Raw genomic sequence first — 20,823 nt, 5'->3', positions numbered from 1 at the left:
TACTTAATTTAATTAACGACCGACTTGGCACTTTATTGGAGTTGGAGCTCGAAAGCGATGGTGCCCTTGAGAGGAGGGGGGGTTGAATAAGGTTAAGCGACAATTGACAACTTCATACCTTTTTTCTTTTTTCTTGTTTTTTGGGTCGGAAGCAACTTCATACTTTGCTATATGGTAATCAATATGGTCCGGAAGAAAAGGGAAGATTGTCCAATCAGACGGCGATGGTCGGAAGGATTACCTTAGAATTTCGTACAAAAATTTAGGACTAAATTGAAAAAATTGAAAAGTTTTGGATCGAATTGGTATCGGTACAGTAAGTTTAGGATTGATCGAATAATATTCCCGAAAAAATAATCGACGAGGGCTCAAAAATGAGAAAAAAACAAACTCCTAGTTAATGAAGAAGTGGTTTTTTTAAAACTAAAAACCTATCGATATATTTAAACCAAAACATGTGTTTTTCTCCCTTTTTTTTTCATGTCCATTATTACCTCTGCGTTGAGATGTATGAAAAACAAAACTATCAATTACTCTCTCTTCGCAAAGTAACCGAAATTTCACATGTTTAATAAATACCCAACAGGCACTAGATCAGCTTAATTACATAATTCGCCCAATTTCTCCTCCCAAAAAAAACAGACTTTCCTTTCTATATGCATAACACATTCGCGATCGCAAATGCATATAGCGCGAACCCTGAACGCTAGTATTTTATTTACTTAGTTTTAACTCTCGGCGACCCAAAAATCAAATAAAAAAATAAAAGATAAAAATTTGTTGGAGGGCGAGGCATTGTGGACAGAGGACAAAAGGGCAGGTCAATTTTTGATGTGAACATATATCCATATGGTCTTTTACTTTCGATTGCAAAGAAATTCCCTGTCACTTGGGACAAAGCCACATTAGCAATTTCCCGGAAACACGTGCATTTACCAATTTACCCTTCGTTTTTTAATTTCCCCTCCCTCTTAAAGAGAAGAGGAAATCTGGCTTAGGGGAGAGCGTGAAGGCATTTTACAACTAATCCAAAATTTGGTTTTTAATTTATATAATTTTGGAAGGGGAGCTAAAAATAAAACCTTATAAAGCTCTTACTTCACGGTTTGAATCTACGTGGGCCTGCACATGAGAAAAGTCCATCGCTGTCATTGGGTTCCCCTAAGATAGAACCGAACCGGATCGAACCGAATGCTCTCTAATTAACCACTTGCTCGAGATCTTCAAAGGTAGCAAGACGCATCTCTATCCGTGTTCATTCTAATCCGGCCGGGATGAGGAGGCGTTCATTTTAGGACTTGCGAATACATACTTTGGTCTCGACTGGCAAGAGCGGAAATCCAGTCGAAAATCGACAGCGTATCGGAGGCGAAGCGGAAACTTAGGCAGATGAGGATGGTTATTCATTACGAACTTTGGCTAATGTCCGGTCGGAGCGGCCTGGTCGCCCGGATTGCAATTTCGCCACGCCATTTTTTTTTATATTTTTTTTGTTGGGAAATTACGCTTTCAAGACGGATTTTTGTACACCCAAGTAGACACTGACGGAATGGAAGCTTGTAACAAGCAACGATGGATCACAATTATACTCGAGAGGTCGATTATGTACAGCGAAATTCATGAATCACATATGGTCATGGGGTCTGTAGCTTGAATGATACACCTTTATCTGTACATGAGAAGGAAATTATTGGGACCATACGAAGGATTCATTTACCCGGCTAATCGTCGTCGAGTGAAAAGCCGCGGGCGGCCTTTCAATAGAAATGCCACCTCCGGATCCTCTTCTTCGTCACCGGGATCTCAATTTCTCCGTTCGCGGGGAATTCCCATTTCACGATATCCCCATCCCAAGAAGAGCTCACAATCGTCGGGTAGTCCGGGTGCCAACTGCAGTCTCGGACCGTCGATCGATGGTGCTCGAGGGCTGCAACTCGAGCTCCGGTCACCTATTCAAAGCAAATTCAATGAAAAAAACCCGAAAAATCCTTCCCTAGTTGATACCTATGCCGGGGACAGAACATGTATGCAAATATACGGATATGCGTCTTGAATGCATTTGACAAGGGATGCTACATAACGATTCGATTATGCTGAGAATGTATCTCACTGGATCTCTTGATCCTCATGCTGAACGTTGAAGGAGCAGCGCATATACTCAGTCGGAGAATTTTCCGCTCTTTCTGACTAGCCAACAAGGAAGAGAAAGTACCCGCTCTTGTTGTGCGTAAGAGCATAAAAAGTTTTTCCGGCATAATTTCGAGCGACCGGCATAGGTCAATAGGATTTAGATTCCAAGCCATCCTATATTTGGCATCTCCATGTTGATGTCCAAACAGGACGACAACTAACATGATTCTGCAGCAGAACGACATGGTGCGAAAAGAATTACGCACCACATCGTAGATATAAACGTGAGAATCATGGGATCCAGTGTAGATATACTTTTGACCGGTGCTGCACACAATCAATTCATGGAATTAACTGGTCAGTCTTTAGTAAAAGGACTCGCCCACGTCGACTGGAAACTAAATCAGCATTCGAGCTCATTAGGAGCTTGGCGTGGATCAAACTTGGCCGCTACATACTCGTGTACAGATTTAATTTGTTTCTCACTCTGTCGAGCAGGCAGCTAAAAGACTCACCCGATCAAACATTACCACTTACTTAAAATTTTCAATTAATGTTTGTTTCCAGTCTTACCTATGTGCTGGGGAGAAGTAGCACCGAATAAGAGTGAGCAACACCGAATGGCCTCTATATGTTGCCACTGACCGATCAAATGGGTGTTTCAAATGCCTATTCTGGAGTGGGTAGTCCATCCATCTGTAGTCCCATTCATGATTTCTAAAACCTGGACGGCTGCACCAAATCAACCAGAGTAAAAGCGTTAAAACTCGCGCTCTCTTCCGCCATCTCCGGCAGCAAAGAGATGTGAGCAAGCCAAATGAAAGAGGATTGATGCAAAAGAGTCAACAAAGAACTCATGCGGTCATTTTATCTGTACATCATACATCAATATGCGTCTCCAACTTCTTAAGTTCTAATGCTTCCCATCTGCTCATCATTTTCACGCTCATCTATTGCATTGCAACAATTCGCATCAACATAAATTGTTCACTCAGATTCGATTTTTAAAGTACGCAAATAAGGTAATCTCTTGATTTTCAAGGTACTGATTTTTCTGAGGATCAGATGTAATCAATGTCGTGGAAGTGGAACCTTTCCTCATTAGGTATGCTTAACCAGTGCCTCTAGGGCACTAGAGGCACCCGTTAACATAAACCCTTAATAAAAAAAAACTGAAAGCAGGCATTGTTGCTTAGGTAAACTGATGTTGAAACCAAATTCTCGGAAGCATGTGGAACTTGAGCACACTAACCAAGTGATATCAGAGCCCATTTTCCCGATATCCCAAAGTTTGATCGTCTGATCTTTGCCATTTGATATGAAATAACGACCATCACCACGGCTGTCAATGAACGTAATGCCTTCAAGGTGTCCCATTAGAACTCCTGCAGGTTTATTTCTGGCACTCAGGCAACGTCTATCCCACACCTACAAAAATAGTCATGTCATTTCTCGACAGGTTCCAGCTTGCTTCAGTTCTCCTCCGAACTCATAAATCCCAATTCCTCTATTTCATTAACATTGAATTATGACAAATAGGGTAGCAACATAATAGCGAGTTAAGACTATTGTGCCGTGCTCACAGGCATTTCCCGAAGGATGAATTAGCAGCATATCAAGGTTTTCCTGGGCAGATACTTTCGCAGATGAGACAACACCATAGCTGTATCAATATATCGTTTGAAGGAGCAGCTTGGGAAGGTAAAAAAAAGCGAAACAGCTCTTATAACTAAACAATGGCTTCCACTTACTTCCATTCGAAAATGCTAAAAAATCTAGGCCTAGAATACATCATCTAGTGACGGGGACAGATGGTTGTAATTTTAGACAAAATTAGACTGAGTCATGTTGCACTGAAGAAAAGAAAATACCTTCTGAGAGTGGAAAACACAGTATTAAGATGATGATTATGATTAATTACTACTACCAGAGCTTCAAACCACAATTCAATTGAACCGCATGTCAGGAGAATCCGATAATAGCCACGATCAAAATCAACAGAAAAAGAAATGTGATATTGAAAATCTATTGGGCTAAGTATTTTTTATGGTCTCTTTATCTAATTGCCAAATGAATGCTACTTAATCGTTTGACTGACGAATTTCATCATTGAGAACGGAGATAGAATAGGCCAACATCAAATTGTAAGAAGTGAGTGAACAGTACCATAATCACATGTTTCATCGTTTCTCACCAGTCCATCAATAGTAAAAAATGCAAAGACTTACCTAGTTGTAACATCAATCAGAAATAAAGGGAATCTTGGCTTGTCAAAGCTCTGAAGACTGGACATGCATCCTACACAATGTCCAGTTGACAGGGTGAGCCCGCTTTTATTTTTTTCACAGTTAGGTAGTTGTGATACTTATGATAATACAGTTTGCAGTTGCAAGTTCTCGCTATGCAAGTGTTCATAAATTTGCACAATGTGCTCGGTTATTTACAAGACCATAAGAATATCGAAAATGGGATGATACAAACAATAAAGATGAACAAGCCTTTTCCACCACTGCCTTATGAATGATATCAATTGTACATGACCACATTTTTTTGCATTGGGTGCAAAATCGGTTAAGAAAGTGGATGCAAACACCAATTACAAGGGAAGTGTCTATGAAACACAATTCAGAGAAGTGACGGAAATTGCTTCTGTAACGACTGGACTATCACCCATATTACAATGTGTTGAACGTGCATCATGTCCGTATACTTTACAAAAGTTTAAAAAAACAAAATCTTTACAAAAAAAAAAAAAAGTAATCAAAAGAGCACTAGGGATACTGAGCTTAAGTACCTTGCAGTATGTATCATCACTCCCAGAATAAATCATATGACCACTTCCATCGGCAAAGCAAACTGTGTTCACATCAGACTGCAATTTAGAAGACGAAATCAGGTTCTAAAAACTTGTTGAGTTCTGTTTTTCCAGCAGAATTTGATAAAGTAGAACTGTTCTCATTCAGCAATGGAGATGAGAATAGATGCATGAAGTAGGCGAAAATACTTGCATAAAATAATGATTAGGTGCAACCAGAGGAAGGGACCTGAAGGTAAAGACTCACCGACTCTGCAAATAGATAGGTGCTAATCAAAATGCACTCATCTCATTTGAACTTATGAGATACTACAGAGTATAAGGTTTTCTGAAGGTAACTATGTGCATAGATTGGCGAAGAAAACATATTAACTGCGTGTAAATTAGGCACTCAATGCACACTAAATCCACAATACAAAGTGCACAAGCAATTTTTTATCCCTTATAATCTTAAAACTATGGCACTTGCATGTTGATGTGCATACACATCCTCAGCTAAAGATGCAAAAGGAGCAAAAATTCTGACAGAGAAGGCCCTCATTCCTTTTCCAACCTTAAAAGGATAAATACAAGAGAGATGACGACAATTTAAATCCACCTTGACCACTATATAACTGTTTCAACATCAAGAGTTCGCTCATCTCAACTTTTCTTCTCGCAACAATAAGAGGAAAGGGAAAGAAGAACAAAACCCGCAAATTTCATCAAGCAGCCTTTTCATTTGAAAAATCATTCTGTCAGACAACCTGAGAAAAGAATGTAGAATCTCCAATTTTCGCATAATGAACTCGCAGGAGCATGGGTGGAAAATCAAGATGAGTAATCTAGATAACAAATCCTTTCTCGCAATTCACTCATTTTCACCAATACCAGATGCTTGCAACGTGCAAAACCACTACACTCGAAGACTGACGCCTTGAATCAATAATAGACTTCTGGGGTTTCCAAGATAAAGGAAAAAGGAAAGGAGAGAGCCACAGGGAAAGTTGAAACCTAATTTAATGGTAGCGGCCAACAAACATTGTCAGGTGGTAATTTTCAATAAAACCAGTTGTACAAGACTAACTCTAAAATGAAGTGGGAAAAAAATTCTTGGCCCATATGTTCATCTTTTCTGAGATCAAGAACTCGACATATCAGCTGCCCAGGGAGGGTTCAGAATCGCAAAGCCAATTGGCAAGAATTTAAATCACCGCATATTGCAGGGACATTAATCAATTACTTTTAATGGTTGTTATACTTCCAAAGATATGTATCGACTTTTGCATGAAGAGATCTGCCATATCAACTGCCAAGAGAGGTTTGGAATCATAATTCAAGGACGGTTACCGAGAGTCCCAAACCATGGCATATTGTTCAGGAAATCACCAATTACTGTTAAGGGCTATTATATCTCCAAAAGAAAGAATTTACTCTGGCAGATAGAGATCCATTCAAAGCCAAAATTAATTAGAACTACATTTGCAAAAGAATAAAAGCTACTCTGCTGGAACGCTGAGCACCAATCTTTAAAGTTCCGAGTAGTTAGCAAGAAGCATATGAGAAACAAATCCAAAAAAGCACAAAAACTACCAAAGTTTTACCTCATGTGCTGGAATTCTGAGGGAAAGCTTATTTGCCACAAGATCATAGACATATATTGAATCATCACTGCTTCCAGCAACAAGTTCTCGTCCATCGGTAGAAAATTTAACAGAGAAGATTCCAAAAGAATATGGTCCACTATCAGCAGAAAAATCCAAACCCTCATGGATGTCCTGAAGATATTAGAACAGGAATGAAGTCATATAACCTCCACTCAAGAATGCCAAGCAAACATATTCTGAAAGAAAATCAACATGGAGCCAAGATGGCGAATTCCTAAAAAACATGTGCACAATTTCTCTGAGCCAGGAAGCCTATTGATCCAGCATTTTGCTTAAAATGAAAATCTTGAGGCAATTGTTTATTTCGTCAATGTTGGACTAGATAGAAGGAACCTCTTGCATAATTTTGTCTATTTTTTCTTGAATGTTTCTTTCAAGAGTTTTGATCCATAATTGTAAGGATAGTCAGAAAAATCAGAACTCCATAGGAATGCATTAACCGACATCAACATAAGATTCAAAAATCTCAATGTCAAGACTTTCATATGCACAAAAAGCATGCTCATGCCATCTATTACCAAAATTGTAGTAGCTCATAATAGTACATTAAGTAGTTCTTGTCCAGCTTAGTGAAGACAGACAATTGGCCAGTGAAGAAAATGGGAAAAACTATCAAAATGATGCAGATATGATCATATAGCTGATAAATTTTTCGTTTTAAATGCTTCAAAAAGTGTGCAAAGGACACAGGTTCCACGAGTAACTAAAGGTAGTAATGGTATAGTTTCCTCTGCCAAATTTACTGGAAGATGTTTTGTTAGAAAATTGCTGCAGGAACGAAATAAAAATCAGGTGAGAAGTTTGAAAATCTTATTACTGATAGCTTGATGATTGAATGGGAGGAATAGGAACTGTTTTTCAGGCACGAGCTTTGACAAGCACAGCAGACCCATTTTACAGCATACAAAGAAGAAATTACAGAAGTACAAGAATTTCCGATATTTCAAGCCAACCAAAGCCTGGTGGAGTCAGGTTCCAGGAAAAAATTCAAATGCTAAGAGCAGGGGTACTTGGATCTATTCACCGGAGACCCTCAAATACACTCACAAACCTCTTGGTTACCCCAACCGGCTGACTTAGGAACAACCACCTGATGCAGCCAAAAGATGATTGAGACATCATGAATCTGGTCATATTTTCTCAGGCAGAAACTCTAGATGGGAACTAATCGAGAACTACGCAAAATTAAATACTGTGCATCCACAAGGGGGAGGCACAGAGACCCTGCAATGTTGCTTGGATTGAGTTCTGAGGGCTTTTAAACTCCCGAGTCAAAACATGCTGAACATCCAACAAAAGTTGAGCTGAGAAAGTTACTGGATAAAGAGAACCAAAATTCTTGCTTCAGGCTATTTCAGTTATCCAGAATTTTAGGGCGCTGTTTTGACTACCAAGAGGAGAAACCCAACTCAACCATGTTGGATTTTAGTGAGAGCAAACCATCCTTGTAAGATTGCACGTGAATATAAGCAATATGAACATATATGCTTAAGAATGATCAGAAAATTGTCATGGTAGGCCAATGTGTCAAAGTTGACATATTGCTCCTACAAAATAAAAAAAATTTCTGAAGTTAGTATTCTTTATACCGTTACTTTTGCAAGAGAATCCATAGCAGCCGATCTGACAACAACAATATGGACTATGGGTGACATACTGGCATACACCTGCAAGTTAGAGAGAAATATGATATATCTTTTTTTTGCTAAGTAAGCAAGCAAGTGTTATTCAAGAGATATAATACATCTATGTTCAACTGATGGTAGAATTGGTAAATTAAGAAACAAGAAAGCTTCAAACCGCAGAAAGACAATGCTAAAAAATGTGAGTAATAACATAGAAAGCCATAACTAAATGCTTGAATTAATCCAGCGAAATCAACTCTCTTGATGCTCATAGAAATTCTTCCTGGCATGGGACCACTGTAGAAATCCTTATGTACAGCAAACACTGAATTCCATTCCCCTTGTAAGCATCTAATCTTTTTCTCATCTCCCCTATTGACGTCAAAAATACTCTAACATCATAGAAGCCACATTCACAGTAAAAACAGAAGTCCAATCTAATACGGTATCACAAATGAGCAACTTGACTTTGAGAATCTGCTACTCATCAATCAAGTGAAAGAGGCCTTGCATTACTATGAAATAACTTCTGGTATGTATAATTATCCTAGCTCCTAGCTGACAATTCTAGACCTTATCAAGAGCCAACGGCCAATTACATGAAAAAACTATCTGAATAGCACTAGCAATTTCCTGAACGATGGAAAGCAAAAGGCTGAGCATGAGATGAAACTGTAGCTTTAGATGTACATTCCTATAAGAATGCCTGACGATAAATTAAAGCTAAAGACAATTGTATCCACATAAAAGAGAAATGCACAGTCCAGAAGCAGGACTTGAAATATCTCTCACATACAGAAGAGTATGTTGGTTTTTCAGCATTCATAACCTCATTAGTAACTCTAAGAACCTGAATTGATATTCAGATTATTTCTGATACATTGTAAATCATAAAAGAAGTGTCATCTCGAATAGTTTCTGACTCACCGACACCAGGGGCCAGAGACGGCCTTAATACCCCAAAAGTCAAATTGTATTATGAGTAACGAGCATAACACTTTTCAGGGGAAAAAAACATTTACTATATGTGTGTGTCTATCAAATTTTACTACATACGAGTATGATATTTTGGCATAACAAAACTTATCATGCATGCTGCATGTAAAGTGAGCAACAGATGCTAGCAACGTCAATATGTCATACCTAGTTTCTTGAGACTGAGTACGCCGAGATGTTCTATGACTTGAAAGTACAAAAACTTCAGGAGATAAACATTTAGTTCCTTGCAGGAGCTACATGAACTCACAAGGTAACGCTGGTCAGGAGAAAGAGATGTATCAGTGATTGTCCACCGTAAACTCTTGGCAAGAATGTTCTTCTGAAATTTCCATCCTTTATCAACATTATAAATCCTAATGTGGCTACCCTGCAGAAGTACTTGGAAAAGTAGAGTTAGAAATCACATTTACTACATCGATACATCTTACACCATACAGCTTTAGATCAGAGGATATACCAAAAAAAACTGACATATGAGACGTCTCTTAGGCTCAGTTTCTGTGACCACAGAAAGTGGTAAAATATTGAAGCATGAACACTCTAGTACAATACAATATCCGTGAAACCTATTCACATTCCAGTAACGTGTACCTGAAAGCCAGCAACAAATAGAGAACCATCGGCTGAAAACTGCGAAACATAAGCCGGACTAGTCATCTGATCCACGGGCACAGGACCACTAACAGGCACGTATCTGCTCAGCATGTGACAGCAATCAGCAGAAGAGAACCTCCCCCTTCCTGAATAATTAGACTCTCGACCTGCCAGCATCTTAACAGGGGACACAGGCAGAGCCCGCCTCCCATGGAAATCTCGGATCAAATGTTCGTGGGGCCTCGACTTCAGATTTGTCAAATGCGCTATCTCATGATCCAAACATATCGGCAACTCATTTGGTCCTTGGCTGTTACCAACCTCATGCAAGCTCTCCTCTTCCTCACACGACTCAGGTTCAATCTCTAGTCTGCTCATTGCATACATTGCCAACCGGCAGCAAAATGCATTGCTGTACTTAAACCGCTCGTGGCGATAGAATGAACAGCGACATCTTTCTTGATCCACGTCCCAGTAAACTGTAATCCTGCCACCAATCCTGCTAAACCAGTTCTTTTCTTTTTAAAAACTAGTAGAGAGTACACAAAAGATGGGGGAAAACGTATGACTCCGCTTTCACAAAGCATAAACACTTAGGGCGCGAATGACAACTATTCTGTTCCAGAAAGAATTCCTGAAATTCTATATCTATTTTCAGGATGAGTTTCTGAGAAAAAAAACTCGTTTGATAACGACCAAAAATTTCTATTTCTAAAACAGAAACACGTTTGATAACAGCATAAAATTTCTATTTCCTGAAACAGAAACCCGTTTGATAACAACACAAATTTCTATTTCCCGGAACAGAAATCCATTTTTTTAGAAATGGAATAAAAAATTAGAAAATCCGGAAAATTCCTAAAAAACTCAAAAAAAATTCAGAAAATCCATAAAAATTGAAAATTTCCAGAAAAATTCATAAAAATTTCCAGAAAATAAAAAATAGTCAGATTTCGAGAAAATGGGAAATTTTTTTAATTTTTTTTTAAAACATCAAAAAATCAAAAAATAAAAAATTTCAAAACTTCACAGAATGACTTAGAATACCTGTGGTCACCCACTTTGACTGAAATTTCATTTTTTTTGAGGTGTCCAAAAAAATCAAAAAATAAAAAATTTCAAAACTTCACGGAATGGTGCCCAAAAATTTAAATTTTTGGGCACAGTGGATGGCTACAGATATTCTAAGCCGTTCTATGAAGTTTTGAAATTTTTGATTTTTTGATTTTTTTGGGCAACTCAAAAAATTTAAATTTCACTCAAAGTGGGTGGCCACAGATATTCTAATCCATTTTGTGAAGTTTTGAAATTTTTTATTTTTTTATTTTTTTGGGCATCTCAAAAATTTAAATTTCACTCAAAGTGGGTGGCCACAAGTATTCTAAGCCATTCTATGAAGTTTTGAAACTTTTGATTTTTTTGGGCAACTCAAAAAATTTAAATTTCACTCAAAGTGGGTGGCCACAGATATTCTAATCCATTTTGTGAAGTTTTGAAATTTTTTATTTTTTTATTCTTTTGGGCATCTCAAAAAATTTAAATTTCACTCAAAGTGGGTGGCCACGGATATTCTAAGCCATTCTGTGAAGTTTTGAAATTTTTGATTTTTTTGGGCAACTCAAAAAATGTAAATTTCACTCAAAGTGGGTGGCCACAGATATTCTAATCCATTTTGTGAAGTTTTGAATTTTTTTATTTTTTTATTTTTTTGGGCACCTGAAAAAATTTAAATTTCACTCAAAGTGGGTGGCCACAAGTATTCTAAGCCATTCTGTGAAGTTTTGAAATTTTTTATTTTTTTATTTTTTGATTTTTTTTTTGGTCACCTCAAAAAATTTAAATTTCACTCAAAGTGGGTGACCACAGGTATTCTAAGCCATTCTGTGAAGTTTTGAAATTTTTTATTTTTTGATTTTTTTTCTGGTTACTTTGAAAATTTTAAATTTCACTCAAAGTGGGTGCCACAGGTATTCTAAGCCATTCTTTGAAGTTTTGAAATTTTTTACTTTTTGATTTTTTTTCTGGGCACTTCAAAAATTTAAAATTTCACTCAAAGTGGGTGGCCACAGATATTTTAAGCCATTCTGTGAAGTTTTGAAATTTTTGACTTTTTGATTTTTTTTTTGAAAAAGTTCACCAAATTTCCTATTTTCCTGAAATCTGACTTTTTTAAAATTTTCTGGACATTTTTACGAATTTTTATGGAAATTTCAATTTTTATGGATTTTCTGAAATTTTTTTTGAGATTTTTATAAATTTTCCGGATTTTCTAAAAAAAATTTGAATTTTTTATTTTTTCTGATTTTTTTTAGAATTTTTTTTATTTTCCCGCCAGGAATAAACCGGACTGAACCGGTTCGAATCGGTTTGACCAGGTCAAATCGGGGACAAATTTATGAAGAGATGTGTTTTGAAGAGAGAAAACAAGTTCTTTTAGAAATGGTTTTCATTTCTTGTTCAGAAACAGAAAATCTACTCTTTTTTTTTTTCTGATTTTCGATCTAGAATCATTTCTGAAACAAAAAGTTATTCTAGAAATAGAAAAATGGAATTGCGTTACCAAACGGATTTCTGTTCCAGACCTGTTTCGGAGAACAGAAAATTAGTTCTGGACAGAAACAGAATAGTTATCATTCGCGCCGTTAGATTGCCAACTAACCAACTAAAGTCAAACAATTAAACGACAGTCACGTTACCACCCAAGAAGACGATTTGACCCGTATGTTACGAACTTTTTTATGACATGCAGCTAAACTCAACAGCATCTGTAATCCGCGAGCTAATCTTGTTTTCCCCCGCTATGCTAAGTGACCAAAATCAAGAACTCAAGCATAAGAATATCGACCAATTAAGAACCATGATGAGCTTGCGCCCTGTGCAACAAATTCCACGCAGTTGTCCCGAAGAATGCTTGAAAAGGCCCCTCAAATTCCATCGAACTACGTGCCCACGATGACAGTCAAATGCGTCTCAAGTTCAACACCACATCGCACCCGTCACAAGATCAATAGAAACCAGACATATATTGCATGAGCCCCCGACTCCTATCCGACAAAGATAAAACTAGAACTGAAAGTAAGGGAGATTCATCAGCGTAACCAAGTATCCATAACGAACCACTGACCTGATTCACGGGCTTGTCTTCTTCTCTGCCTTCTTGCTGAATGGATAATGCCCGAGCTCTTTTTCCAGGATTCGTGCTCCCAAAATCTTGCGAGTCGGATTTCCTTCCGCGTGCTTATCGTGTGTCCACTCCACTGCCCCCTCGTTCGGTCAACGTCGCAGCGGTTGGTGTTGCACTCGCGCTCGCGCGTGCGTGCAGTGGGCTAGCAATGGGCCGGCAATTTCGTGTCAGCAAATCGCATATGGTTAGTACAACGTTGAATGCTGTAATCTTCGTGTGTACAACATTAATCGCATTAATTTCTAAGGTTTTTACTTCCTCTTTTGGTTCATGGTATGTTCTTGTACTCGGTCATGTCATGTTTAATCTTTTACCAATCCTGCATCGTTACCATGTTCACGCCTCGTAAAATTTCTCCACGAAGCTTGCATTATTAAGGTCTGAGTAACTATTTCGATTCTTTGATCTATTTCTGTCTAAACAAAATAAATGATGAGAAAATCCGCTTTAGGTAGATAAACTCCGGTCCAAGCCCGTCAAATACCGTACTAACTTTTTAAAGACCGAACAGAACGCGAGTCAAAAGTTAGGTAGATGCAAACCGTTTGATACATAGAAAATCTGCCTCGCGATTCTGCTTTGGAAAAGGTAACATCACATATATGTTTACAAAAGGTATTTTACAAAATTAGTTACATCAAAGTTAGATATTTGTTTAAGACTATAGAATAGAGCTCTCTCCGTAACAAAGCGGGCCATCCTTGTACACAAGGAAGCAATGTTGGGCTGTGTCAAATTAAGATTGGAACCACGCCACCTTTTAATAGAAGATCATAGGGGATAATAACACAAATAGTCCTTGAATTTTAGTTTAATGTGCAATATTGTCCTTAGACTTTTAATTTCTGCAATATTGTCCTTGAACTTTGGCCCAATATGCAATGTTTTCTGGGGACATTTAATTTATTCAATATGTCCCAGAACTATTGATAAACATTTAATGTAGTCCCTCAATTTTCTTCATTTTCACATAAGTCAAGGACTAAATAGAACATTTATCAATAGTTCAGGGATCATATCGAACTAATTAAAAGTTCATGGACGATATTGTACATTGTGCCAAATTCAGGGACCACATTGAACAAATTAAAAGTTCAAGGATCACGTTACATATTGGACCAAAGTTTAGAGGCCAAATTTAGGGGTCATTTGTGTTATTTTCTCAAGATCAAACACAAACTCATTTTCTGTTTGTTTTTTTGGCCCGAAAATGAAGACAAACTAATGTCTATTGTATATTTTAGCACAAATGGCACGCATATATGTGTATAAGGTGAGAGAGAGAGAGAGAGAGAGAGAGAGAGAGAGAGAGAGAGAGAGAGAGAACCATCATTAATATAAAATTACTTTAAAAGCCTCAAGATCGAGGTTGTCAAATTAATCGAACATAATTTTAAATGTTTAGCACATGAAATTTCATTGTTAAAAACAACAAATCGGAACTAATTGACAGGTAGAAAAAGTCAGCTTATACTAAAAAGATCGAGAATAAATATCGTGAGGATATAACGAAAAAAACAAATCCCTAGTTTATGCAATATGTTGGGATGTCGAGAGATGTCCAGTTCGATAGTCGGAGGTCACGCATTCGAATCCCATTAACTGCGTTCGAATTGCTCTTAGTCGGTGCTACATGCACAGGTCAAATGTAGGAACTTAACTGGTTCGGGTTATTCTCGCAAAATTATTAAAAAATCATGGCATGAATAAATGAATAAATAGTTTTCACAAAGGGTGTGAGAATAAATTTGCAATCCCCATTAATGAGAATAGAAAACAATTTCATAATTTGTTCTTGTCATCAGTATTGCAAACATTACGTGCACCACCCATCATTCTTGTTGACATAATTTCAGGGTTGATTCTAACAAAATGCAAAATGACTCGTACCAAATGTGGATGATTTTTTTTTTTTTAAACAACCAAAAGTGGATGATGAAGATCCAGATTTGAACACAAGATACGTGACTGCAACATAATGCCGTTCAAAGCATTAGAATGACCGACCGCCACACATTCTCAAAACAGTGATCACTCGAGAGATTGATTATACCTAAACTCACCCTATTAAAATACATAGATTTCGTATGAAAAGAACACCGCGACTTTCTTCGAGAGGAACGAATAACATATTCCACCATATCTTTTGGGCACTGTGAGCGACTCTGCGATGAGCCCGGACGATGTTTCGTTCGTATGGAACAAATCAGATGGCGTCTTCATCCCTAATGACCCCTAATGACCATATTAAACAAAACCCACTTGTCAAAACAGTGACCTCCATCTTGTCCTAATAAAGAATTGCATTCACACTACCATGTGTAGGGGACAGTTTGACAACTAGGCATTGGCAATTAGAGGACACCAAGATAATCTGAACAAGAAAGGTTAGGGAAATTATTATTAAAATTTTGAATCGATTCAAAGCCCCTAGTGGTAATAAAATAATTACTAGGAGTGGCAGGGAGCAAACCCAAAGGAACATATTCTAAGCAAAGAAACAAAAGAAATGTAAAGATGGGGCCTAGAAAGTCAAATTGAGACAAGGTTCCATGTCCTTGTCCTGCTTAGCTGTTCCTACCACTTAGTGCACCCATTAAATTTAATCCCTCTTATAAAAAAAGCAATCCCACCTTCACAATAGATCCAAGAAATCCCAACCATCGATGGATGGGTTTCCCCTCCACCAAACAAAGACAAATTCAACACAATTTCTAGCTGTTTTCCCCCCAAAGCCTCCAAACGCGCCCCCGTCATCTTAAGAATGGGGGGCAATCGCAAGCTGCCAAGAATTAATCAAACCGATGTGGAAAGATGGCGAGAGCCCATGATTTTGACCGCTCCCCCAATGATTTTCTCTTTCTCTTTATCTCTCTCTCTCTTTCTCTCGGCTCTCATTTTCCTGGGAAAATCATGTTGGATGGGGTTGGGGTTTGGCTTTGGGGACATTTTCTGGGATGGTCCGCCACGCCACATGCTTTGCCCATTGGAATCGGATCACTGAGCAAAACAACGTTAGTTTGTCAAACGACGCGGTAAAATTGCAAACGTCTGCTTAAGCGAATGGGATGTAATCGAGTTCGAGCATCCAAGAAGAGTTCCCGATGTTTTGTACATCAATCTCTGTGTTCTGAATCACGAGTACTTGTGTACTGTATGCTTGTCTTGAGGATTTGGTTGGGGGGGTGGGCTTTTCAGGATGCCAAATAAATTGGACATATAAATTCCTAGTGGGATTCAAATGAACTTAAGTGGAAGATCAAGATGAGAATCTTGTGCCTTTGCAGAATTTCAAAGTCCTGCACTACATGCATTAAAGCTTCTCTTGGTTGACTAATGTTATGTTTCTGCAGCGATTTCGTTCTTGGACATTATTGAAGAATTGATTAATCCAACCAATCAAGATTTGTTTTTTCCTTTGACAATGCGAGGAGAAAGATCTTCCTCCTCTGACCAAACAACAAGAGCGCATTTGACCAGGTTCTAACGATAGAGCGTGCACATGAATACTGCCTACCAACTAGTAATTTCGCCATCAGAACAGAAGGAGAAAGAACAAGTCCATCCCAGAAGGAAAATATACAGGCAAAAGCCTTTTTCTTGTATTGCTCTACGCCACAAGTATCACATACATATTCCGTACCATGATTGCATAATCAAAGTTCAGAAATTAGTGCTTCCTAAGAATGATCACCTGCTAAGACCAGATCCATCGACCACCGCGCGTCGATGCCACGAGTCCTGCCACCCCATTAATCCCCAGCTGGACGCTGAACACGGTAAGAGGTTATATTAGATATAAGACGATCCGTCCATATTGTATAGCAGAGTCCGATCCGCCACGATGAAGGCCGCCATCTCCAGAGACCCGGCTGATCGATAGAACTCTCATCCTACCACCATAAATGCTAGAACAGCAAACCGAAGAAAATACTACACAACCACCCCAGCAATAGATGGAAAACCGAATACAAAACCCGAAAACAGTCAAGCTTGTGTTATGTATGGACTGCTTCTGCCAGTAAGTAAGGTTAAGTGGGTCTTATATTTAACAGTCAGACTTGACAAAGTTCTTGATCTCCTCCATGAGGCAGTAGAAATGCTCGTTGTTCGGGAGGAAGTAAAAGCCGATGGTGGCCTGCTTCAGATATAGCAACTTCACATCTTGACCGTTCCTTTTTAACCCTTCTACATAAGCTATTTGCCAGTCCTGGAGAAGATCCAGACCCGCCACGACAACGAGGCTCTTCGGAAACTTAAGCCCCTCAAGGCTTCTGCCGCGGGGTCCGAAGGGATTGCAGGCAGGGTGGTCTCGGTCTTCCCCTTCGGGAAGATAAGCCCGCCAGTACCAGTCGCGGTCCTCAAGTTTCACAAAGTACTTCCCATCTAATTTCTTCTCGGATTCGGTTCTTTCTTGCCCGCCAAACAAAGGATGAAGAAGGATGTTACCTAGTACTTCCACCTCGGCCTCGGCAGCCCTGACTGCCACGTGGTGAGCAATGTTACCGCCCGAGCTATCGCCAGCTAAATACACATGGACTTTAGAGTCTTTCCCACTCATTAGCCACGGTCTCGACTTCACCCACTTCAGGGCTGCCCAACCATCATCGTAGGCACAGGGGTATCTGTGTTCGGGCGAGCGGCGGTAATTCACCGACACGACTGCCCCCTTGCAAAGGCCGACGAGGCGGCGGCAGAAGGTGTCATAAATCGCACTGTTGGCAGAGGAGTGGCTGAAGCTCCCGCCGTGGAAGAATAAAATGACAGGGACATCCTCGGTGGTGCTCAGAGGCTTCTCGAGCTCTTCAAATCCCCATTGAGAGACATCATCAGGCGCCGGTAAGTACACCCGGTTCAGAAGGCCGGTGGCACGATGGACGTGATCGAACGACAAGACTCCGTCGACCGGGACGGTGTTGGCGGGAACTTTCCGGTCAAGGAACTCAGCCAAGTCCCTATTGAAGGTCCCATCGGGCCGGCGGAGGAGATTGTATGCTAGCTTGAAGTTAGAGATGAGGACCCATGTGTTTAAGGGAACAACTCTCTGCAAGAGAATGAAAAACGCAATTAGTGCTTGGAGTGTTACCAATTGCAACATGAATTCGACGACAGATTGATCTTGAGCATCCGGTAGCAAGAAACCAAGAAATGCACACAGCAAAATGAAAAGATCAACATTGACAGGGAAGTTGGAAACTTACTGGGAAAAGGAAACAGGAAAGGTAAGAGCCAGAACTTCTCGCCATTGCTTTAAATTTACACTCAAAGTTCAACCACTCAACTTAAAACAAAAAGAAATCTAAGATGAAAAAGGGAAGAAAGCCCCAGAAGCAGAGACACGCCATCAAACAGATCGTATATCAGAACTGCGATTGAAAAGCACAGGCAGCCACAATCGCCCATAATTTTTAAAAACTCGCAGCGAGGAAAAAAAAAAAGTCACGGCCTTTTTGCACGAATCAAGCAAAATCACCTCAGGCATCACCTTTCGAAACGAACGAGCTCAAGCCCAATTCAGGCGAAACCACCCAAAAAGCGAAGCTTCGAGGAAAAAAACCCCACAAACCAGATCGCCAAACCAGCTCCAATTATCATCCCAAACACCCCCGAGCGCCCAACCACAGCTGGGGCTGTTCAAGAAAAGAGAGCACCGAGAAACCGAAGAATCGCAGAGGGATTCGAGGGAGCACCTTAGATTCATTGGCGTTGACTTCGTCGCTGCCGGCCATGAGACAGCGAGAGATCCGAAACCCAGAAGCCGAAGAAGCCGAAGAAGAAGAAGAAGAAGAAGCAGCCTAGACCCGAAACGCGACCTCCGTCGAGACAGCCTCTCTGAGAATCATAATAACGGCCCCCGAGAGTTTTCGGAGAGCAAACGAAGGAGCCGGGCCTGTTCTCCCTCCGGTCTCTCGCCCTACTCCGTGTGCCCGCGCGGGTGGGGGGGCGGCGGCTCGCTGCGCCGCGGGGCGTGGGCGATGAATTCGCGCCGGAGATTCCTCGTCGAAGGAAGGGGAGAGAGAGGGGGTCGGCGGGGGGCGAACAGGGGGGGAAGGAAGGGACAGTTCTTCCTCCTGATGTAACAAGAGAACAGGGATGGCTCAGACGCAAAATATGAGTGAGATCGAAGATCCTACTCGGATACGTATGTGTGTGTGTGTGTCTGAGAGAGAGAGAGAGAGAGAGAGAGAGATGGAGAGAGAGACTAGAGCTTCAAGTACAGGCAACAGAGAGAGACGAGAGAGAGAGAGAGAGAGAGAGAGAGACGCAGAGAGACGACGGAGCGGAGCGAGCGGTGAACGGAGACGAGAGAGACGACAAACTGGGGCGGCCGAATTATACTGTGCAAGTGGGTCCCACCCCCCCCCAAAATGTAGCTCTATGTTAACTCCCTCAACTTTTCCCTATTTCTACTCTTTCCCCTTTTGAAAGTTAAATTAATATCGCGAAAAACCCTAAATTGACAAATACGTAATAAATAAATTTCAAACGTAACGAATTTATCCTTCATTACTTTTCGTTAAATTTTTTCCGTCAAATTATTGAGTTGGATGACGACGGGTATATCAGTATAATATTTGATCCTTTGTTTGTCACAAATATACCGATTTGTGATATCCAATTTAACGAAAAATTAATGAAGAGTGAAATTATCGTAAATGTACCAATTTAAATTAGTTTTTGGTAAATTTTTCACAGATATACTTATTTTAGATTTTTCGTTATATCAATTCCTGGAATTTTGAACGCCCTTGGGGAGGCGATTTATTTTTCTCTTAAAAATTTCATGACCTAACTTCAAGGTTTTACACCAAATGTGGAAATATTTTCGGTGTGCAGAGCCACGAAAGCTATGAATAATAAAAAATTTAAACGCGTATAAATCGCCCTAATCAGACTGTGAATCGAGAACTTCTCTCTCGATTTCTCTACAATCTCGAAATTTCTCCTTGTTATATATTCCAGGCGACGCGTTACGTATGGAATAATAGATTTCTCTAAATTGATTTGTACATGCCGTGAATATCATATCTCGAAAGATATTCAATGCTATAGTTATTTCTATTTGAGAAAAATAAGTTTAGTCATGCAATCGGTCCAGTCGCAAAAAGGTTTGCGAATATAAATTTTGTTATGATGTCAACTATAGGACATGGTAAGCAACACATAATAGGCCATAGTATCCAAACTTGCTTTGATGATCAATTTACTTATGTCTAACTTTCATAATCTAATAAGTCTTAAATGTTTTGCAAAAATTACAGAATTTGATAAATTTAACCAATGACACGTCATATATATATACCGTAATTTTTTTTCTCATTATTGATATACCGAAAAGGAAATGAGTATTATAAGAGCCCATATCTTCTAATTTTGGACGTCGTGGGCAATTTTGTACTATTTTGTTGGATGGATTTGGATGCAATATGCTTGCGGACTGGGATTTTTACTTTAGGCTCCATTCGTTTGGCGAAAAATATTTTCTAGGAAAATATTTTCTGGATTTTCTAGTGTTCGGGGGGCGGAAAATAACTTCCCACGGAAAATATTTTTCCTCCCGTGGGCAATTTTGCCTTCGCTTTGGGGGAAAATGATTTCCTCTTGTTCCTCTTGTTCAAAGAGGAAATCATTGTCCCCCAAAGCGAAGGCAAAATTGCCCATGGGAGGGAAAATGTTTTCCGTGGGAGAGGAAGCTGATCGCCGGTCACCGCCGCCGGTCGCCGCCGCTGGCCGCGTGGTCGCTGCCGCTGATCGACGGCCGCCGATCGTAGTCGCCAATCGCCGCCACCGATCGTCGGTCGTCGTCTGTCGTCGGCCGCCGCCGGCCGT

General features: G+C 39.7%; 2 protein-coding genes across 3 annotated transcripts; both read right to left on the bottom strand.

The window, feature by feature from the left end:
- Positions 1–1,576: 1,576 nt before the first annotated feature.
- Positions 1,577–13,127, bottom strand: LOC115673453 (LEC14B protein). 2 transcript variants are annotated; one of them, XM_056314990.1, is made up of 10 exons: positions 12,934–13,127; positions 9,807–10,308; positions 9,463–9,471; positions 8,181–8,258; positions 6,529–6,702; positions 4,925–5,002; positions 3,383–3,558; positions 2,704–2,862; positions 2,397–2,457; positions 1,577–1,949 (listed from the first exon to the last, which is right to left on the bottom strand). In XM_056314990.1, the coding sequence occupies exons 2-10, from the start codon at positions 10,194–10,196 to the stop codon at positions 1,758–1,760; spliced, it is 1,317 nt and encodes a 438-aa protein (XP_056170965.1). In that variant the 5' UTR covers positions 10,197–10,308; positions 12,934–13,127; the 3' UTR covers positions 1,577–1,757. The 2 variants fall into 2 exon arrangements, with proteins under 2 accessions (XP_056170965.1, XP_030451489.1); XM_030595629.2 differs by having other exon boundaries at positions 9,463–9,582; positions 12,934–13,125.
- Positions 13,128–16,562: 3,435 nt separating this feature from the next.
- LOC115673639 (gibberellin receptor GID1B-like) lies at positions 16,563–18,902 on the bottom strand. The gene is made up of 2 exons (XM_030595859.2): positions 18,684–18,902; positions 16,563–18,037 (listed from the first exon to the last, which is right to left on the bottom strand). Exons 1-2 carry the CDS (start codon positions 18,720–18,722, stop codon positions 17,042–17,044), a joined length of 1,035 nt encoding a protein of 344 aa, XP_030451719.1. The 5' UTR covers positions 18,723–18,902; the 3' UTR covers positions 16,563–17,041.
- Between the last annotated feature and the right edge of the window lie 1,921 nt (positions 18,903–20,823).

This window comes from Syzygium oleosum, unplaced genomic scaffold, assembly GCF_021117445.2.
Source record: "Syzygium oleosum isolate NSW1041296 unplaced genomic scaffold, Sole_v2.1 Sole_v2.09, whole genome shotgun sequence".
In the NCBI taxonomy this organism is placed as follows: domain Eukaryota; kingdom Viridiplantae; phylum Streptophyta; class Magnoliopsida; order Myrtales; family Myrtaceae; genus Syzygium; species Syzygium oleosum.
The sequence above is the reverse complement of the archived record's forward strand: the minus strand, read 5'-3'. Positions and strand labels throughout refer to the sequence as shown.

Coding starts and splice junctions, on each gene's coding strand:
- LOC115673453 (XM_030595629.2), bottom strand. CDS start 10,196: ATGTATGCAATGAGCAGACTAGAGATTGAACCTGAGTCGTGTGAGGAA. Junction 8,259..9,462: donor CTCCTGACCAGCGTTACCTT/GTGAGTTCATGT, acceptor TCTAACTTGCAG/GTGTATGCCAGTATGTCACC. Junction 1,950..2,396: donor ACGTTTATATCTACGATGTG/GTGCGTAATTCT, acceptor TGCTTTGAATAG/GTGACCGGAGCTCGAGTTGC.
- LOC115673639 (XM_030595859.2), bottom strand. CDS start 18,722: ATGGCCGGCAGCGACGAAGTCAACGCCAATGAATCTAAG. Junction 18,038..18,683: donor TCAACGCCAATGAATCTAAG/GTGCTCCCTCGA, acceptor ATTCTCTTGCAG/AGAGTTGTTCCCTTAAACAC.